Source organism: Thunnus thynnus, chromosome 4, assembly GCF_963924715.1.
Source record: "Thunnus thynnus chromosome 4, fThuThy2.1, whole genome shotgun sequence".
Taxonomy (NCBI): Eukaryota; Metazoa; Chordata; class Actinopteri; order Scombriformes; family Scombridae; genus Thunnus; species Thunnus thynnus.
Window position 1 is genome coordinate 5,364,453 of NC_089520.1, and position 20,767 is coordinate 5,385,219.

Sequence of the window (20,767 nt, forward strand, 5' to 3'; positions counted from 1 at the left end):
CACACACACACACACACACACACACACACACACACATACACACATTCAGACACCCCAACTGCTCCATTTGCTGTAATAGGGGTAAATGAATTAGATTTTGATGTTTTAAAAGCTTTTTCTTTCTACTCATATTGAAAGTAAATTTCACTCTAATGGTGAAGCGTCTGTGTTTACAAGCCACCGATGATAGAGAGAGGCAGACGGAGAAAGTTAGAAAAGGACGGAGAGAGGACAACGGAGAGAGAGAGAGAGAGAAGAAGGATTATAAATTGCACATACAGACGTATGAAGGAGTTGTTTGCATTCATGGTTTGGCCCATTGCCCTGATAATGGCACTTCAATTAGTTACTGGCACTTTTCAGATTACTGCAACGCCAGGAGACAAAGGGAGAGAGAAATGAGGACAGTGTGTGATGATAAAAGATGAGATAAAAATAACACGAGATAACTTACAGTGGTGAAAGAAAGACACGGAAAAGACAGAAAACAGATTAAACATTTAAATGAATTAAATAAAGTAAGAAATTAAAAAAATATGTAACTCAAAATCTTTATACAGTAGACAGGACATACTGTGATACTCTGGGATAAAAAGGATGACAAGGAAGGGTCATAAAGCAGAGAGGCAGTTTAAAGAGAAAACAGAGCAGTTAAAAGACGGGTAGAGACTGTTGACATCACAAATATGAGCACATTCAAGCTCATCAAGATCTTTTTAAGGTGTTGAAATAGCTAAATATAAATCAGAGATGATAAAAAAAGGAAATGCTGAACTTTTGCATTGATTTAAGTGTGCACAAACACAGCAAATGATGATAAAGGTTTACTTTAAAATGAAGGTATAGAAAAAGCAACCCAGTTGCCAGAGGAAAACGTTGGCATTGAACGGTTCTGCAAACCACAGAAACGTTGAATATATACGTTTCAAGACATTTATACAGACATAGCATATTAACATTTCTACCCGTTGAATAATAATGATGTTTTATGGTGTGACAACGCTGTGGTTAAGGTCTGGTTAGGTTTAGGCACCACTTGGTTAGGGTTAGGGGAAAGATCATGGTTTGGGTTAAAATAAAAATAAAGAATAAAATAAAAATGGCCGATGTCTCACTAAAAACACCCGCCCACTTTTGTCGGTTGAAACGGGAAGCGGGCACTTACTGACCATCCACCTGCCCCTCCTCCTCCTAATAATAGGAAAGATCAGTTCATATAGATCGCATGTGAACTACGTCACTTTAGTAATGCTGAGATGATATGTTTTGTTGACATTTTGACATGATACGTATTGTTGAAATGTTAATATGTTACGTATTACACTTGTTGAAACACAGATATTCAAATGTAAACTGCCAACGTTTCATTCTGGCGACCTTGCTGAGATAAAGACAGGTAAAGCAAGCGAGACACCTAAAATATGTCATAAGATGCATAACTAAAAGTGCGAATAATGAGAAGAAGAGGGAGAGGGAGAGAGAAGTAGAATAAAGTCTGAAAGGAAAAAAAAAAGGCAGGAATGAAGGATGAGGAAAAATAGGGGGTTTCAAAGACGAAGGTATAGATAGATAGATGGAAGGTGGAGATGGAAAGAGAGGTGAATGAGTGTTGGCAGAAAACCAAATGAGCGCCAAGAAATGGGGCATGAAGAGGATGAAAGCAAACTATGTGTGTGTGTGTGTGTGCATACAATGGTATATCCAGTGTGTCTTTGACTATATAGGGTTTACACACATCTGTTTTCACGTGTATGTGTGTGTGTGTGTATGTGATGATGCAGGGCCATTACCCATTCAGGACACAGAACATATGGGTCCCGGCACTTGCGTGTGTGTGTGTGTGTGACAGAGAGAGACCTCAGGGGGAATCGGGTGAACTAAATGCGTGAAATGGGCCGAGGACCGATGCAATGTGTGTGTTCTCAGACTCCAGTGATTCCCTTTCGCCTTGCCTCTTCTCATGATGACGGCGATGACGGCGATGATGATGAAGATGAGTCATTTAACCTAACAACGGTTGTATTTTGTCATCCGGCTCGAGTCATGTCTGCCCCGCAGCTGATGCTCCTGAACCTTCCCTCTCTCCCTTCATCCATTCATACTTCCTCTACTCGCCTTTCCATCCTTCTATTATTCTCTAAATCTGCTCTCTCACCTAATCAGCATTTAAAATTATGTACAGCTATGAAATATATATTACTACTAATTTTTCATCATCTTCACGTCATTCTTCCCCATTATGGATTTCCCATTCTCCATATCTCTCTCCATCCTTCATTTTAAAAACATGGGGCGATTAGATAAAGAGAGAAATACGCCGTTCCTATCAGTCATAGGAGCATATATAGCATCTTGCTACTACTAATGGAATGGAAATGACAGCTAGCACGTCCCCCAAATGATCTTAAGCAGGTAGGTGGGGTGATGTGTGTGTTTGTGTGTGTGTGTGTAATACCGTCTCATTTTTAACCAGCGTCCCACGCTCTTCGTAACCAGTTTTCTGCTTCTGTAAAGGGACTCAGTAACTCCCCTGTCCTCCCACACACACACACACACACACACACACACACAAAATAGAAATACACAGTGACACATTAACACAGAAATACACACGTACCAACAAAGTCCTCCACATTAAACGAACAAATATGTCCTTTGTAATGCACAGGAACACTTCAAATTTACCTTCTTGTCAGGTAAAAACCTACAAAATATAAACCAAAACCATCAGAAATCGTTTTGACCTCAATATCGTATGTAGTTGACAAGCAAAATGTGCATTTTAACATGTTCTACTAGCTCTGAATTTGCACAAATAGCTAAATTTAGCTTTCCAACATCAATAAATCTTTACCTCAGTCATGTTAAGTCACTCTGTAAAAAAATGAGACCACAGATGAGAAGATCTTCTGCTGTATTTCTTTATGACACGAATCACAAAGAGGACGTTGTTCTACCTAGAACAAAAAGGAGATAAAGCTTTCAAAGTTACTGCTTGAAAGGCTGATGGAGAATGACTTCTAAAGGACAGCGATTCTCTTCTTCATCTAAAAGCAAAGCGTAAAATCTTGACCAGTTTTGACTAACTGCAGCAGTAACAATACCACTGGGTAACAAAGAGACAACTATTTACTGTTATCACACCAAAGTACTACAATTAATTTTAAATGACTTAAAAATGCCTAAAAACTTGAACCTTCATTTTAACCTTAACTGAACTGAGTAAAATAATGCTGAAAATGTGTCTGCAATTGATATTTCGTTACTAGAGTTAGTTTAATTTAAACATTTGCATTTGTGTGCCAGAGTATGTCTACAGGTGCAGTGTGTATATATATATATATATATATATAAGCTCATGATGAGTGTAATATGGCTGTGTATTCTGTGTGTGTATGAACCAGACAGCCTGTATTACTATTGATCTGTGTGACCCACCTTTTGTATTGATCTGAGAAACCCCTGTTGTTAACCTCTCTCTCACACACATCAGAGAAATGAGTGCTGAATACTGTGAAGTATTGCTGAACATTTATACCACACACCCTTAAGGCCCGTGGCAATTTAAACAGCTTTAATTCCTGCGCTTTCTGACATATTATATCAAGAGCTTTGAATTATAAGTTTCTATCAGCTGGAAAAACTTTTATGTACTTACTTTATTTTGAAATACTTCAACATAAAAGGTTTTTTTTCTGAAAGAACAAACTAAACTTTTAAAGATTATAATGATAAGTCAAACGTGATTCAAAAGCCTATGATCTCAGAGAAAATCTTAAGTTGTGTCAGTATGTGTTGTCATGTCTGTGTAAAATCACATTATCCCATAAAAGACCCTGCTACTATTAAATAATTGGTTTTCACTCACAGATATGAGATAGATCATTCATAAGAGTGAACATTATACAATTTATTTGTGTCAAAGTCGTGTTATCATGGTGCTGCAATTGTACTAATATCCAAGATTTGAGTCAAAATTGTTGACAACACCAACACCATACTGGGTTAATGTTACCCAGAAAGCCATTCAAGACCCAGTTTTAATGTTATTTTTTATTTTTCTGTTGGGTTATTTACCCAAACTAAGGCTCTACTCTCCTTAAACTTATATGGCAGGGTTTGTTATTGATTGTTAATATGTTGTGAATCATATGCACATTATTTTGTACAAGAAACGATACCTTGGTGACAGTTTTTAGGTGAAGCTCGCTGTGTATAACACTGGGTTAAAATAACAAATTGCTTCTGGGTAAAGTTAATCCAATGCTGTATTGATCCACACTGGGTAAAATGTTTACCCAGTAGTTATCAGTGTGTATTCATGAGTTATGTTGTTTGAAAAAAAAAATCTGAACTCAAGGTCCACTTATTGGTTTTATCTGAGGCTTTCATGTTGAAAGCTCAAAGTCAGAAGACAAACAACAGACATAGTGTTGTGTCAAATCGATGGAAGACAGTTGAAGAAAACACCAGATCAAAAACTGCTTTTTGATGATAAAAAATCAGGAGTCAGAGGTCCAAGCAGCAAAGTGTTCTTTAATGCCGGCAATAAAGGAGAGCAAATTAGCGCATACAAGATGAACCAGGTCGCTCTGAAGGTTTTTTGCCTTCAGGGCGTAGTTTTTATACTCTTGGGTCGGCATAGGTCACACCTATCATCCATCCTCCTTATCTTTGGCCAATTACACCATTATATTCTATCTTCGTCACTCGTTGTTGGTCAAAACTCTTCAAGACAGGTTTTGAGCTGTCGTGGATATTTACTGGCATTTTCAATTCTATCTGGTTATGTCCAGTTTTTTTATATAAGTATTGGGGATCATTTTACACCCTTATTGCCAAGTTGTCTTCTGGCTTTTATTTTTTTTTATAAGTTATTCTAGTCACTTTACGCCCTTATTTCTTGATCTTCTCCAGAGTGTATTTTTAAAAAGGTGAAGACTTTAATGCAGACCCAAGTAAAGTGACATGTAATACAAACACACTCAAATTTCTCCAGTGTATGATTATGATTCTTTTACCGTGCTTCTATACGTACATCGTGATTAAATGTGATTCCTGAGATTACAAATACATCATCAATAAGATTCTAACACACTAGCACTTGCTAGTTAAAATTGCTTATAAAAATGTATGAAATCAATCTGCATAGCTTAATATTGTCTTTAAGCACACCAATGACACTTAATGAAAATACACCACAATACCACATTCAACACTTTACGCTTACTGTTAGAGTTTGTATGTGTGTGAACTCAGCTTTCAGGTCAAATTAAAATAGAGCAGCACTGTGTATAAAAATACTGTACTAGTGACAAATGAAATCCCACTGTTGTCACTGTGAGATACATACTGTATTCTGAACCTTTGTTCGTTCACTGTACACTGACTGAATACTATTCAGAACAAATCAGCACCACCGTGCAGATCCGCCACAACAGCTGGGAGTTAAATGCTTTGCTCAGAGGCACTTCAGTGGGTGAATGACGCCATTGAGGCTTCTGCTGCCTTTTCATGGAGACTGCTTTGGAAAAAATAAATAAATAAAAGCAAAATCTCACATTCTCAACAGTACTTGTGAAAACAGTGGTCTCGTGTGGCGGTATGCGCTGGAACGTTTGTTGCACTGAGTTGACCCAGTTATTTTGATATGTGTGTGTGTGTGTAAGTGTGCACATGTGTGTGTGTGTTTGTGCGTGTTGACATGGTAGACAGATTAATCAGTTTTTCTCACGTTAACAGATTGCTTCTCTCTGACCTCACAGCTAGCAAACAAGGTGTGAAATGAGTGCTGTATGCGTTTGATACCGTGTGTGAGACTGAATGAAAGCATGTTCGTCCATGTGTAAGTAATATTTCATTGTATTAAAATGAGTCTTTGTGATATGCTGTATTAGATCCAAATATATGTGTGTGTGGGATATGCATTTTGCACATGTGTCCGGGTGCGTAACTGTACTGTATGTGAATGTATGGGGTTTTTTGTTCATATATTGTAACACCTCCACTTCCTCCACGGAGACGGTTGTCATGGTGAGAGAAGTCTCAGAGTAACAAACATCACACTTATCGTCTAGTCTCTGAGTTGATACAAATCAACTTTATTCATAAAGAGAATTTTAAATGAAACAAACCCCCCTTTAAAAAAAAGAGCTTTAGTTTAGAGAAGAGCGGAGAAGAGAAGATTGGTGTGTGTGTGTGTTTGTGTGTTTGTGTGTGCGTGTGTGCATGAACATGGAGGTGTGAATAAGAAATGTAATCAGGGCCGGTTCACTGTGGAAAGATCTGGTTAGAGTCCCAGGCTAGATTACTTCAACACACACTCACACACCTGTACACAGGGACACACACACACAAACACACACAGCCTGCATTGCACACATAAACCATCATTTTACTTCCTCTGCCAGGCAACCCCACAGTAATATAGCTTCAACAATATAAATACACACAAACACACACTGTTGTGGATTTGTTCCATTTAACCGAGGTAGAGGTGATGGATACAATCTCTTTTAGCCACCTGTGTGTTTGTGCATGTGCAAAGATTGTGGTAAAATAATTCTGCAGACATTCAGGGTCTTAAATGATGTCCGGTTTCTTACTGCATCCCAACAAAATCACACACACACATATATATATATATACAAAACACATCCTGATCTAACTGAAGAAGTTGCCTTACTTGTGTGAGTGTGTGTCTGTGAGGAATTATTATTGATGGGATAATATGGTTAAAGTTATACTATGCAGCGTTCAGAGTTGGCTCCTCTTCCTCGGCTCGGTGACACCCGAGGGAGAGAGAGCGAGAGCAGCGGTGGTCGAGCGAGCTAGAAAGCGAATGAAGAGAGCGAGTGTAAAGCTGTGAATCAGAGGAAATAAACGTTATTTTCTGATTGTTTCGTGGTGGTTACGTTCTAAAGCACAAATAAACACGCCCTCACCTTCGCATGCCTTCGCACAACCCTGCAGGAAAGTGCCGCATTTTGTGTGAATGCAGAGCTTCGTCCTGTCCGCTGTAGCTGCTCTGCTCTGCGTGTGTGTAGCTCAGCCCCGCCCTCGGTCAAATGGTCAAACATGTTGTCTTTATACATCCATGACACAGAGAGGACAGGTTCTGTGTACATCCATACACCACCACACACTTCTAGTGGGTCATAAGTTATGATTGAGAGTGATTATGTTTGTATGAGTCTATACATTTTTTTTTTTTTTTTTAATAAAAAACCTGCAAAATAAGGTTAAAGTTAGGGTAAGTCTCCAGGAAATGAATGTAAGTCAATGCAATGTCCTCACCAGAACAGTAACGACTCTGCGTCGGTGTGTTTGTGGCTCCAAGTTTGTTCTTTGCTTCCTCTGTAGATTCTTTTCTCTTCAAAAGTCACTGCACTGCCCTTTGAAAGCAAAATGCCACAACATCCAGGCAACAGTTTCTAGTAATACGCATCAGTAACTGAACTAATGTAAAATGTAAAAAAGAAAAAACTTGATTTACTTGATACTACTTGATTTTTGTTATTATATATACTGTATATATATATACTGGAATCTGTAATATAATATGCCTTGAGAAATAACATTACAGATTACTTATATTTAATGAAACAATCAGGATTTGTTAGCTACAGCATAATAAAGTTATGTAGTTATCCTCAGCACTTAGAGCCACAATAGCTAAAAAGAAAAAGGTGTCACATACAGAAACCCAAAATTCATCAACAAAAAAATCTCAAGGATGAAGATGTCACAGACCCGCCCACACTGCTTGATTGATGGGTGATTTCTGGGAAGTGTAGCGCAAAAACACACATTAATCAGCACACATTAGTCAATCTCAACATTCAGTTCACTCATTTGCATATATTACACATGCTAAAGATATAAAATATTAGCTTATACTACTACACACACAGTTTTCCTTTCAGTCTACATTAATTCAGTTCACTCTTATACCTACGCAAGGAAGCGAACATGCACACACAGACATAAAGTGTTAAAACCACACAGTCTTTAGTGCTTAGTTCAGTATCTCTTCTATAACACTCTTGCCAAATAGTCTCCCAGTAACTTCTAACTCTCAGTCCGAACGATGGCAGTCATCCAAATGGAGCCGGCCGACCCATAAAAGCTCCATCCTGCGCCATAAAGTAGAGACTAAAACATACTTAAACCACCAGTTGACGGGGAAAATGTGTTTTACGCCGTGGTTCAGAAACCCTCAGGGCGTGGATACATTAAGACACTGATGTACGGCTCCGCTGAATTAAAAAGCTTGAGCGGGTTTTTTGCTCTTTTTTGCTACATCAAGCTTCAGTCAAATTCCACACAAAGTACTCTAAAAATAAGTCTAACCTCTAAGTTCACCGGACCTCTGCCAAAGAAACTTTACTAATAATGAAAACACTTATCTGTACTGCAAAGTAAATGACGGCATGGGAAATGGTTTGACCTTCTGATCTGCTTCCAAAAGAGAAACTAGCCCTAATCAGTTTTGCAACCTGCTGATCAAGTGTGTGTGTGCAGTATAGAAGTAGAAGAAAAGAGACAAAAGGTAGAGACATAATAAAACTGGTGTGTCCAGCAATGACAAAACCACTCTTTACCAGTGTTGCATCATGTCATGTATATTTTGTCATCTGCTTATGCCTGCAAGGCTTCACAATGACATTTTCAGACAGTTCAAAATCTATGAGTGTGGCTGTATGTGCTGAGTGCATGTGTGGAATATGTCCTCATATGCAGACTCCCATTAAAGTGTGAGTTTGAGTGAGCGTCCATGCTTGTTATTGAATATATGAGGGTCTTAACTTTCATCGTATGAATTCAGTGCCTTCTGGAACATTACTGGAATGTCCCAAACAATTAAAACCACTAAAATAAACTGTACAACATGCTGAATTATTATCATGTCATTGTCCCTTTTAATGTATGTATGTATTTTTTTCTTTTCAGTGGCAAAACCCTTGGCCACTTGTACTGCTACTATCATATTTTCACCATCCGTGGTCTTTTTCTTCTCCGTCTCTGTTGCCGTAGGTTCCTTCATGGTAGTGAACGCGTCGGGCCGGGCGTCGGGGCAGAAGGCTCATCTGTACATGCCCACCCTGAAGGAGAACGACACCCACTGCATCGACTTCCTCTATTCTCTCTCCAGTCGAGACGGAGCCAGCCCGGGCACGCTTAACGTCTATATTAAGGTGTGTGTGTGTGTGTGTGTTAGTGTGTGTGTGTGTGAGTGTGAGTGACTGACAGATAAGGATGGATTGACAGAGGAAGGGGCTGATAGACCGAACAGACTGAACAGGTAAACAAACAGACCTCTGTTCCCTGTCAAAGAGGGATGAAGATCGCCCTGGGGCATTGGATGTTTATGTAGGTGTGTGTGTGTGTGTGTGTGAGAGAGAGAATGATTGATAGGCAGGTAAACAAAAGACCTCATCTATTTCCATTTAGTAGGGATGACATTATTGATGGTGTACTGCATTTGACAGTAAGTTATTGGAGTGTGTGTGTTTATGTAAAAAAATGTAAAGAAGTAGACTTATCATAGATTGTTGATCATTTGACATAAATCAATGGACACAAATGCAGATTAAGAGTAAGTACTAATAAAATATAATGTAATATAATATAACATACAACAGTAAACACTAGGAATAGAAACCATGACCTACAGTATGTGTGTAAGTGCACACTGGTAGAATCGGTGTTGTTGAGCAGAGGAAGCTCCAGCCCTGCAAGACTGAATGTTTAATATTATGGTGAAAAGGCACTGATGGTCAGGTAGGAAGAAGAAAGTACAGAAAAGGGAGCTGTGGATGGAGGGAGGAGTGATTAAAGTAAAAGGATTAAAGAATCATTGGATTAGAGGATGAATGTGTTAAGTAATTGACTAATGAATGAACTAATAAATAACAAAAAAAGCCAGAAAATGAAAAAAAGCAAGAGTTAACTGAATAAATCTCCGATGCTACTCTCTACTCTGTCATTCTTTTCATCGTCTCAATCTCTTTTTTTATTCATTTCTGTCTCCTGCAGGTGAACGGAGGCGCTCAGGGGAACCCGGTGTGGAACGCCTCTGATACTGTCACTGAAGGCTGGGTGAAGGCTGAACTGGCCATTTCCACATTCTGGCCCAACTCCTATCAGGTAACACACACACACACATAAGCTCACTCTGTCTGTCTATACTGGCTTGAATATCCATTAGTAACAGTATTGCAAAAGCTGATTGTTTACGTAATAGCCTATCCAATAAAAAACAATAATATAGTAGTATGAAAACGATACAGAGAAATGATAAAGTTACCCGTTCTCCTTTGAACACTATAATCTTGCAGAAGATAGTCTTCTTTTAATGTGATTGAAGGTGTCTGTGATCATTTTGACAACTGATGTGTGCAGATTTTTGTTAATAGACATTTTTTTAATGGCAGACACTTTGACTTGTCAACACACATTAATCAGAAATGACAACGCTATTGTGTAAGAGGACCCTGAGACTGTATCACCACCTGGAATGCTTCCATCATTAGCGTTGTTAATTTCATCATGTTAAAATGTCTTCCATGAAATAATGCCTATTGTGTCTCAGGCCTGAATATTTAAAGTCGCTTTTTGACCACACTTTGCAACCTTCATCGTCATGGCAACAGTAAACACCATGGAAATCGTAATTATGTTTTTTTGTCTCGACTCATGGTTGGAAGAGGAAGGGCTAAGCTCAGCTAAGTCCACTTTTTGCCATATAACTATCTATCCATCCACCTAACCAGCCATTATAGATGCGTCACTTCTCCAGGTCATAAATACTACAGCTGCTAGATGGAGTTGTTGGCACTGACTATACAAGTGTGTACTTTCCCAAAATGTGGTGCTGACACAGTTGACCAGCAGATGTATTACACGCTCGGCGTGATACTTGGCTGGGCAATAAGATGACCAACAGGCGTCTCTCCCTTGGTTTATTTCTTTGATATTGAAATACAAAACTGTTGCTATTTAATGACTCTCAGTTTGTGTGTGTATTAGTCTATTTAAGGCTTACAGACGTACCCTGCTGCGTTGTTTTATTGAGGTAACAAAAAAGCAACTGTTTCACCTAATGACTGAACTGTGTTCAGTAAATGAAGGCGCCCCCGTGTTACAGATCAGAGGCACAATGGTAACCAAAGTGAATTAAATGCAGGTGTGTGTTTCCCTCCCTAATGAGGAATCACCTCCCACGGAGAAATGACTCATTCTTCTTTTTTTAAAAAGGACAAAAACATTGTCATATTAAAGTACAGACCACTGAGAGGGCACAAACAAACTTTTACCTGTCACTGTCTTTTTAATGGTCTAAATTTGTGTGGCAGTTGGTTTGAACTGCAAGGTGGGAATTTCCTATTTCTATTCAAATTAGAGTGAATGCATTGTCATCAGCAAGTATGTAGAAGGATTGCTAGAAATGTGCCCAAGTGGGACCAGGACAGTGTGTGGCTCCATCTTTAAGTATCATACAAAAAGACACTCACATACAAAACCAAGTAGATGAAAGACTTCTGTGTTAATGTCTTTTATTTTGCTGCTACAAATTAAGATGAAGTCTGTTTATAAAAATTTAATGAGTTGCTTTCAAATATGTATGTTAGCTCTTAAGACACGGGAGCAAAGAAAATCTGAATTTCAAACAAAGATTTGCAGTATAAATTAAACTGACACGGTGAAGTTTCATCAGGTTTTAAATTGGTACCCAAGTGATCATGAAACTCATCCAAAGATAAACCAGTGTCTTTGATTTCTAGAAAACTGACATGCATGTCACTTTGATCCGGAGCCTGAAGAATGAGAATGAAAACTACATCTGGAGAGGAGGAGGATTTATTTGTTGAGAGAAAGGAACAGAGTAAAGTCTTCCCAGAAGTCTTTAGTATTCAGGCTGAGTCACGGCGTATACTGTTGAGGATCCTGACAAGTACAGCACAGAGGTGTATATATATATGTGTGTGTGTGTGTGTGTGTGCATGCAGTGTGTTTTTGTATGACTATATATGTGTGGGTCAGAAGTGCATGGCCCCTTGACAGCCCTGCTGACTGCCTGTCACTCTTGAGAGTGTGTGTGTAAAGTCTGTGGTAGAGAAAAATGTTAAAACAGAGAAAGAGGGAGTGATGTGATGGGGAGAGAGATGGAGAATTACAAGAAAAGGGGAAATAAAAGAGAGCATAGAGAGAGGTGAAATACATAAAGATGGAGAGATCGAGGATGGAAGAAGAGAAGAGAAAGAGCAATCTCATTTAAAGAGAAAATGAAAGAGGGGAAAAGATGAAGGAGAAGGAGGAGGAGGAACTGCTTATGTGGTTGGCATAAGGACAGAGACAGAAGGATGAAGGGATGAGGCAAAAAGAGGAATAGTTGCTGACTTTTTTGTGGAAAATTCCCCTAGGGTTTCCATATGAGCTTTGCAGGGGCTTCAAGATGTTGCAGTTTGTGGGAGAAAATAAGTTTTTTTTTTGGAGTGTGGCTCAACCTCATCCTCTCTTTCTTTCTTTCTTTCCTTCCCTATGTCATTCCCTTCTTCCTCAATTCCCTCTCAGGTAATATTCGAAGCAGTTTCGGTCCAAGGCCATCCAGGTTTCATCGCCATCGACGACATACGAGTTCTGGCTCACCCCTGTCGTAAGTAACTGTTTGAGTGTGTGTGTGTGTGTGTGTCTCATAATGGTTGACCCTGCACAACTGTAGCCCCACTGAGCATCATCTGTTTTCAAGCTATCTCACACTCACACACACGCACACACACACACACACACAAACACCGTGTAAAGGACAGATTGTGAGGATTGCAGACAGATTGCAGAGAGCCAGGAAGAAGGTCCAAACTCAGGGTCTTCATCACTCATATCTGACAGAAGCACTTTGCTTCACAAAACTCCAGGCCTCTCACTGCTGCACCCTGTGGCCTACTTACCTCTCTCTGTGTATTACTCTTTCACATTCTCACGGTCCTTCTTATTGGCACGACGTGTAGCATTTTAAACATCAAGTAATGAGTTTCAGATTCATTCGGTGCAGTTCAATTCAATTTTACTGACATTATACAACAAAACGGTGTTATTACTCCTAGATAATGAGGATCTGAGCAACTGTAGGGTGAAAAAAGAGAAGTTGTAATGCATGGTAGTACATCTGTTTTAATTTGGGAGAATTTTAGAAGCCAATACAGTTAGTCTTTCGTATCCCTTCTACACTTTTTTTTTAGATAAAATGTTTTTGTAACTTCTTTCTATCTCATGACTGGCACAAAACACTTAGCTCATCTTTGCCATGTCACTAATCAAATAAGTCAAAGTTGGTGAGTCAATGGTAGGAAGCAAGAGGAAGAAAATAAAGGTATTCACAGTGGAAGAAAGAAGATAAACTAGAAAATAAAAATCTAGTAAGATAATGTAAATTAAGCTCGGAGAAAAACGAATATACAAATAAAGAATACCCTTCCTAAAGAATCAAACCATCCTCAACCTGACCATTAGCGTCGGGGCGAATTATCATTGTTAAATGATCGATGCATACTCCGTTAGGCTTATCTCTGTCTGCAGACAGTCAAAATGAAATTAACCAGTCGCAGGCTGGTCTCAATGCCAGGCCAAAGTCAACCGACGTCTGTCTCGCTGTCTGCCCGCTCATCTGTCTCCTCGCCATCCCATGAGTCTCTCTGCCTCAGTCAGCACAACAAAATTAAGCCGCGTTTGAACAGGAATACAATCGTTGTGAGCTTTTCCCCCACAAGTGTTGTTCCTTACCAGCGGCATCTGCTATTAGAAGAGCAAGAATGCATCTTTAAGTGGCAGCCGATTGGTCAAATACGTGATTACAAAACTTTTATTAGTTCAAAGACCTGTTCAGACAAGATTAATTTAACCTGGGGATGTTTTTTAAGTATCAACTAATCCTTCTTTTATGTAACTGTAATCTCATGCACTAACAAAATGTAGAAGTAGTGGAAATTATTATTGGTTGCATTGTAGATTCCCGATTTTAATAGCTTGAGCACATATGGCCTGGATTCTGTACTGTTTTTTCCCCAGACAAATACATTAGATGTTTCCAACAAAACAAATTCACATGAAAAACTTGATGGAGTGCACCAACTGTCTGTGTGTGGGTGCTTGTTTATCTCCCTTAGCTTCACAGAATATTCTACCTAAATGTTTACACGGTGTCTGTTCGCTGTGTGTGTGTGTGTGTTGCAGGTAAAGCGCCTCACTTCCTGCGTCTGCAGAATGTGGAGGTGAACGTGGGTCAGAACGCTACGTTTCAGTGTACTGCAGGAGGGAAATGGTCCCAGCATGATAAACTCTGGCTACAGGTTAGTACCTTCATATCTGTAAATATGTGCATGACTGACATCAGCAGGACATGTACATGCAGAACTTGTGTAAAGGAGGGTCAGAAAGCCATAAATGTCCAACTATTAAAAAACTGGAATAACAGATTTTCAGTGTATTTTGTTAAATATGCAGCATGTTGAATGTAACGCTGCATTTTGGCATATCCCAGTGTAGAATGTTGTATGTTCATCTATGAAATGGTATAGTAAGTAGTATTTATATCAGCAAATCTAATAAAAAATATCATACACCAACAAAAAAAACCAATAAGTTGTCCACATATGTCAAAGTGTGGGATGAGATGGAGGTGAAGAATTCCACAAGGGAAATTGCAGTTTCCTCTATTGAGTCCATTATTTTTTAGGACACCTCAGTGTGTTTTATGGCTCTCATACCATGGTCACTTACCCCCGGCAAAAATATATGCTTTATCTGTCATACATTTTTAAAAGTTTGAATGTAGAAAGTAGGGGTGTGCCCGAATACAAATACATTATTCGGCAAAGCACAAATAGTGGGTTTTATATGAATATTTGTTTCATACAAATATTTTAAAAGTTATTTGTTGGGGGTGTTCGCCAGAGATAAAGCTGAGCTACTGACACAAGCAAAGTGCTCCCAACGGACTCTCAATAACCTGTTGTTCCCCTTCTCCTTTCCACAAAGTTAGGTGATAAAAAAATAGGCAGTAAATGAAATATGCAAAGCAATAATTGCCTTTGAAGTTCCTCCCTACATGTTACACACTGCGCTGTCTCTGTGTTATGGGTGTATAAATAGTTAGAGGTCTGTCTGCAAAGAGGCGATGAGTAAAGTTTTAGCTCAGTAATCAGCGCAGTTGTCTATGATCTGGGAGACTGCAGTTTAAAACCCTTTGTAAGGTAGTTTATTCATGAATTCTTATTATAACACTTTAATTTTCTAAAATCAAAAGTGTCATAAAAACAAAAACAGGATTTTTAAGCCTCTTTCCACTTTTATTCGAATACAAATACAGATACAAATAGTTCTGCTGCTTCAACAAATACAGGTACAAATGCAAATACTGGGATCTCTGCACATCCCTAGTAGTAAGTTAGTAACTGGTTAGGTCAGTTAGGTATGTTTCACCAATGAGAGTTAAGTAGATGAGCTGTTGTCATGGCTACCTGCAGATTATTATACCCTAGGCATTGATTTAGTACAGTGACCAGATTTTTATGTGGGGTATTATACAATTTTAATGCACTCCTGATAAAAGCCCAGTATAGCAAATGCAATTATGATTTATTTATGCCATTTTATTGAAAGAAAGTACAATGTGGCAAACATCCCCAGCTTTCTCAGCTCTATTTCAGAACTGATTAAAAGTCCTTGTTCTGCTTCGCACCAATGACTCCATCTCTGTACAAGTGACAAATGTGTGTGTGTGTGTGTATGTTATGTGTGTCCATGCCTACAGTATGTACTCATTCTAGTTTACATCTATGTGCACTGGCGAGCTTGCATGTCTTCACAGCACATGGATGTATACCACTGAGAGCGCTGCTGTGTACGGTAATGACATTTGCAATGAAGAGAGAAGTGACCCTCCTCACTGGTGGTCTGTTGGGGAAAGCATGTTGCTCCAAATTGGCAGACAATACAACAGTAGTAAAAGAAGATTGAATCTGGAGATGTGGGGATGATTTACAAGTAGAAAGTGTCAGCAGTACGCTTTTTAGATTCCATGACCTGCTTAATTCAGAATGCTTCGGTTTCCTGCCGGGCCTCTGATATCAATATGGGGTCATAACTGTAATATACATACAGTAACATAAATTAATAGTTTTTGAGACAAACAGCTAAAAATATTTCAGAAGCTGTGAGAGTAGTCAATAGCTAGGGTTACACTATTATTTTTAATCAGACCTCGTGATGGAAACCACCACTCCTGAATATTGAAGCCAATGTGAAAATGCAGTTTTGCTAATTGCAACTAATGGGAGCTATATTCTGGCACCAATAAAGCTCTTTTCTAAAAAATGAAAAGAGCCTCAATTTCTCCTAAAAAAAATCTAAGTCAGTATTTTTTTCCGAAAGAACTTAGAGACTCAAGAGTTAATTTCACTTCTTCAAATGCATTTCTCAAGATATCAGTGTATGTTCAGTTGACTGACAGATGTTTCAGCCTATTACATTAAGCTGTGGTGGAACATTCAAGCAGCAAACACCACTTTTCACATTTCCCCGAATTTGGATTTTCTGGCACCAATAGATTTTCAATGACAACAAAGAGTAAACTGAATTTCTGGTTTCGAAACATCCCTTCAATACCCTTTATATCATCACCTAAAACAATAATAATCTTGTTTGTTACGGTTGAAAGGCTAACAAACCCTCCTGTGTCAGTAGCCCCCGAACTTCTATTCACAAAAATTCAGAATATTAGACAAGCAGTCAGTGCCTCCATATCAGGTACAGGATATGTGTTGTTCCTGTGTCCATTTAAAATCAGTTCAAATAGTATGACACAATGTGATCCTATCAACCACAAAAACTTGGACCACATTATACAACATGTAAAATCCTCCTCCTGCTGCCTTGATATTCTGCCAACAGGCTTTTCCAAAAATTCAAATTGCATGGCCTCAGGTCTTCCACAGCTGTCTTCCCACAGGCCCTGAAAACTGTAGTCATAAAGCCAATGTTAAAAAAGAACAATCTAGACACGTTTCTAATGAACAATTAGATTAATAGGCCCATATCAAACCTCCTGTTTTTAAGTAAAATCATTGAAAAGCCTGTTTTGATGTCTTCCAGTCAGGATTTCAACCACATCACAGCAATGAGACTGCTCTTGTTAAGGTCTTCAATGACATCCAATTAAACACAGACAGTGGCAGAATTTCAGTATTACTTAGTATTACTGGGCCTCAGTGCTGCATTCGACACAGTCAACAACAACATATTAATAGACAGACTGGAAAACTGGGTGGGACTTTCTGGCACAGAACTAAACCGGTTTGAATCCTTTGTGTCTATAGGTAATTACAAATCTGAGCGGACAAAAATGACATGCGGAGTTCCCCAAGGCTCCATTCTGGGGCCTCTTCTGTTCATCTGTTCTACATACTTGTACTAGCTCAGATTATTGAAAACAACAAAATATGTTAAATATTATGCAGACGACACACACGTTTACATAACCAGCCTTTACTTAGACACACTGCACTGTAACTTTTACTCTCCTGTTTAACCTGTCTTATTCTATTTTAGCTCATTCTTATTTCCAATTTAACACTTTTCTAATTGTATTTAAATGTCTTTTCATATCACCTCATGTTGCTTTTACATTCTATTTTGATGCCTTTTATGTTTTATGTAAAACACTTTGAATTGCCTTGTTGTTGAAACGTGCTACACAAATAAACTCGCCTTGCTCTGGTGTTATGTTTACCATCATGCAGCAGTGGAACGGTAAGGACACAGCGTTGATGGTGACCAGGGTGGTGAACCACAGACGCTTCTCCGCGACCGTCAGCGTTGGCGACACATCGCAGCGCAGTACCAGCCGCTACCGCTGCGTCATCCGATCAGACGGCGGGTCAGGGGTGTCCAACTATGCCGACCTCATTGTTAAAGGTACGTTCTGCTGTTGTTCTTGTTTATGTTAAACAAAAACTACAAGTTTAAGGCAAACTACCAGTCATTTAAGAGCAGAGTATTTGCTGTGAATTTAAATGGGTTGTTCAGTGTGGATGAAGTGAAGTGGGACAACTTCTTTAATGTAGAAATGAAGTGAGAAACAAACATGGGTAGTGTGTGTGTGTGTGTGTTTAGCTGTTGCTCATTAGTGCTGTGAGAATGCTGAGGACAGAATACTGAACAGACTTCAGAGTAGTGACTAGAACTCACAAAGAGCTCTCTTTCACTCCATTTCTGTTTGTCTCTGTCAGTCCTTCAGTTCATTTTCTTTCTGTGTTTCAGCGCCTCATGTTCTCTCCCATTCTCTCAATTTTTGAAATACAAACTACTTAGTTTATCTCTTTAAATTTTGAGCATACTACCATAGTATTTTTAGAGGCTTCAATTTCTTCCTAGTCACCTAATTTCAATGTGTTAATTATGTCTGTCAGGATTGTCACCAGTCACAAAGACTGCACAGGTGTGTGAGGACGGAGGATGAATATAGCAGTAGAGCAGTTCAATCCATTACTTTACACCCTTATGGTTGGTCCACCATCATATTCTTGTGTGGAAGAAGTGTTTAATCCCAGAGTAGACTACTCCATTTTAAATTCTAATTGAGATTCTAAAAATACCAAAACAGAAATATGTATATAATGTTACACAAGTAATCAATTTTCCATGTGATGTAATGGGATAGCATAAAAAACACAGTGTAGTATATTCATATTTCACACAGTAAGTACTGTCAAGTTTTACTGAAGTGCAGGAACAAGCAGAGAATACATGGTGTTGCCATACACTGTTGAAAAATGTTTTATCTCACTCGAAAACTACTTAAGCTAAAATATAATGGGAGCATTTGGATTTAAGTGGTTAAAACATACAGTAATTTGACTACTACTAATCAAAAGCTACACTTATATTAATTATAAATACAAAAAAAATCTTTGCTCCACTTCTCTCTTCCCTGCTTGTCCTTTCTTGCCTCTTCTTTATGGCTCTCCCTTCACCCCTCCTCACCTCCTGTTCCCTCTGTCCCTCTCGTATTTATCTTTGCTGCCCTACATATCCCCTCGGTGAAGACATTCAAATCCTCTAATGCAATCTGCTCAGCTCTGGGCTCACGCTCACACTACGCGGCATAAAATATGAAGGAATCTTTGTGATTTTACCTTCCCACTCTCCCTCCCATAGTTCATGTGAACAACAGGAAAATACAGCGCTGTCCTGCTGAGAAGGATATTAATGCACTGAGAAGGTTGGATAATGTTGTTGTAAAGCCTTTGATGAAATTATAGCATTGCTACTATCTGATGTTGTCAGACGTAATTACATTCCTCTACTTTGCTCCCAGCCTCTCCTCTGTTGCTCTCTGTGATTTGGACTCTCTGTCTTTATCCATCTTTGTCTTCAGCTCATGAACTTTACTCAATTTGAGGATAAAAAAGAAAAGTGATTTCATTTTCCATCATTAATCTTCTCTCAACATTGAGTTTGACAGCTTATAATTACTAAACGTATATACTAAAGTGCACCTTGCCTGCTATCGTGTTTGCTGAAAGGTTAGCATCAGTCCGCTATGACTCACACAGTGTATGCTAAAGAGTTAGAACTGGTCCGCTGTTGTATGTTAATGTGTTACCACTGAGCCTACTCTAGATAAGGTATGCTGCAGTGTTATGATAGTGTATGCTAAAGTGTTAGCCACATGTGCTCAGTCACTGTAAATCTATTTTATACTTGGTCACTCGATATTTACATTCTGCGTTGCTCCTCAACCCAAATGTATAACTTGGAGACAGATGCATAAACAAAATAAATAGTTTTGAGGAATTACAGTATAATATACCCACCGACACTTTACTGAGTGTCAACTGTGTTGAGTGACAAATTTAGCTTCAGCCACAAAATGAAGGTGTTTTCAATCGATTTGACTACATTTGGATTGACATAACATCATAATGTACATGCTGTAGGACTACATTTAGCTTGTATTATGGTATCGCCATGTATCAGTGGTTAGTTGCTGTGAATTTGTGCTTTTTTAGTAGTAAAACGCTCACGTCTTTACTGTAAGATAAAATGTAAGAAATTATGTTTATTTCTATTTCTATTAAGCATATAAAATATCTTCATGTGGTGCAAGGGGGACTGAACCGTGTTTGTTTTTTAATGGAATTTAAATTGCATCACTGAAATACATTTAAATGTAGAGCACACTGGCCTAAATTATGTTCTCAGTGCATATTTGTTATGAATTATGCTGTTAACCTTATTTAGTGTGTGAAGGATGTTTTAATCTGAAGGGATACAGGAGTGTGTGTGTGTGTGTGCGTGTGTGTGTGTGTGTGTATGTTTGTGTGTTTGTGTGAGTGTGCTGTTTTGATTAGATGATAGTCCAGGGAATGAAACTGTCATTACCATCTGTTAGCAGAACACACAGACTGTACTCCTGAGAATGTCCAAATGTGTGTGTGTGTGTGTGTGTTGCTTACCCTGCAGAATGTGTCTTCTGGCGTGCATATTTTTCCACGTCTGTCCTCTCTATATATATATATGTGTGTGTGTGTGTGTGTGTGTGTGAGAAGCTCAGGTGCTGTCAGCCATGCATTGTGCCAGGGGAACAGTCCATGCCAACATAGTGAACAAGAGAGACTAGCAATACTACACACACACACACACACACACACACACATGAGCACTCCTCCCCTCAAGCCCTTTGTGTGTGTGTAGTGTGTGATGCCGA

General features: G+C 38.8%; 1 protein-coding gene across 1 annotated transcript in view; it reads left to right on the top strand.

Annotated features, from left to right (window-relative positions):
- Nucleotides 1-12,127: 12,127 nt before the first annotated feature.
- LOC137180786 (receptor-type tyrosine-protein phosphatase T-like) overlaps nucleotides 12,128-20,767 on the top strand; it is a 129,127-nt gene continuing 120,487 nt past the window's right edge. The window contains exons 1-3 of the mRNA XM_067586034.1: nucleotides 12,128-12,658; nucleotides 14,233-14,348; nucleotides 17,799-17,973. Of these exons, the coding sequence (XP_067442135.1) occupies nucleotides 12,544-12,658; nucleotides 14,233-14,348; nucleotides 17,799-17,973 (406 nt within the window). The 5' untranslated portion in view covers nucleotides 12,128-12,543. The remainder of the gene's footprint in view (nucleotides 12,659-14,232; nucleotides 14,349-17,798; nucleotides 17,974-20,767) is intronic.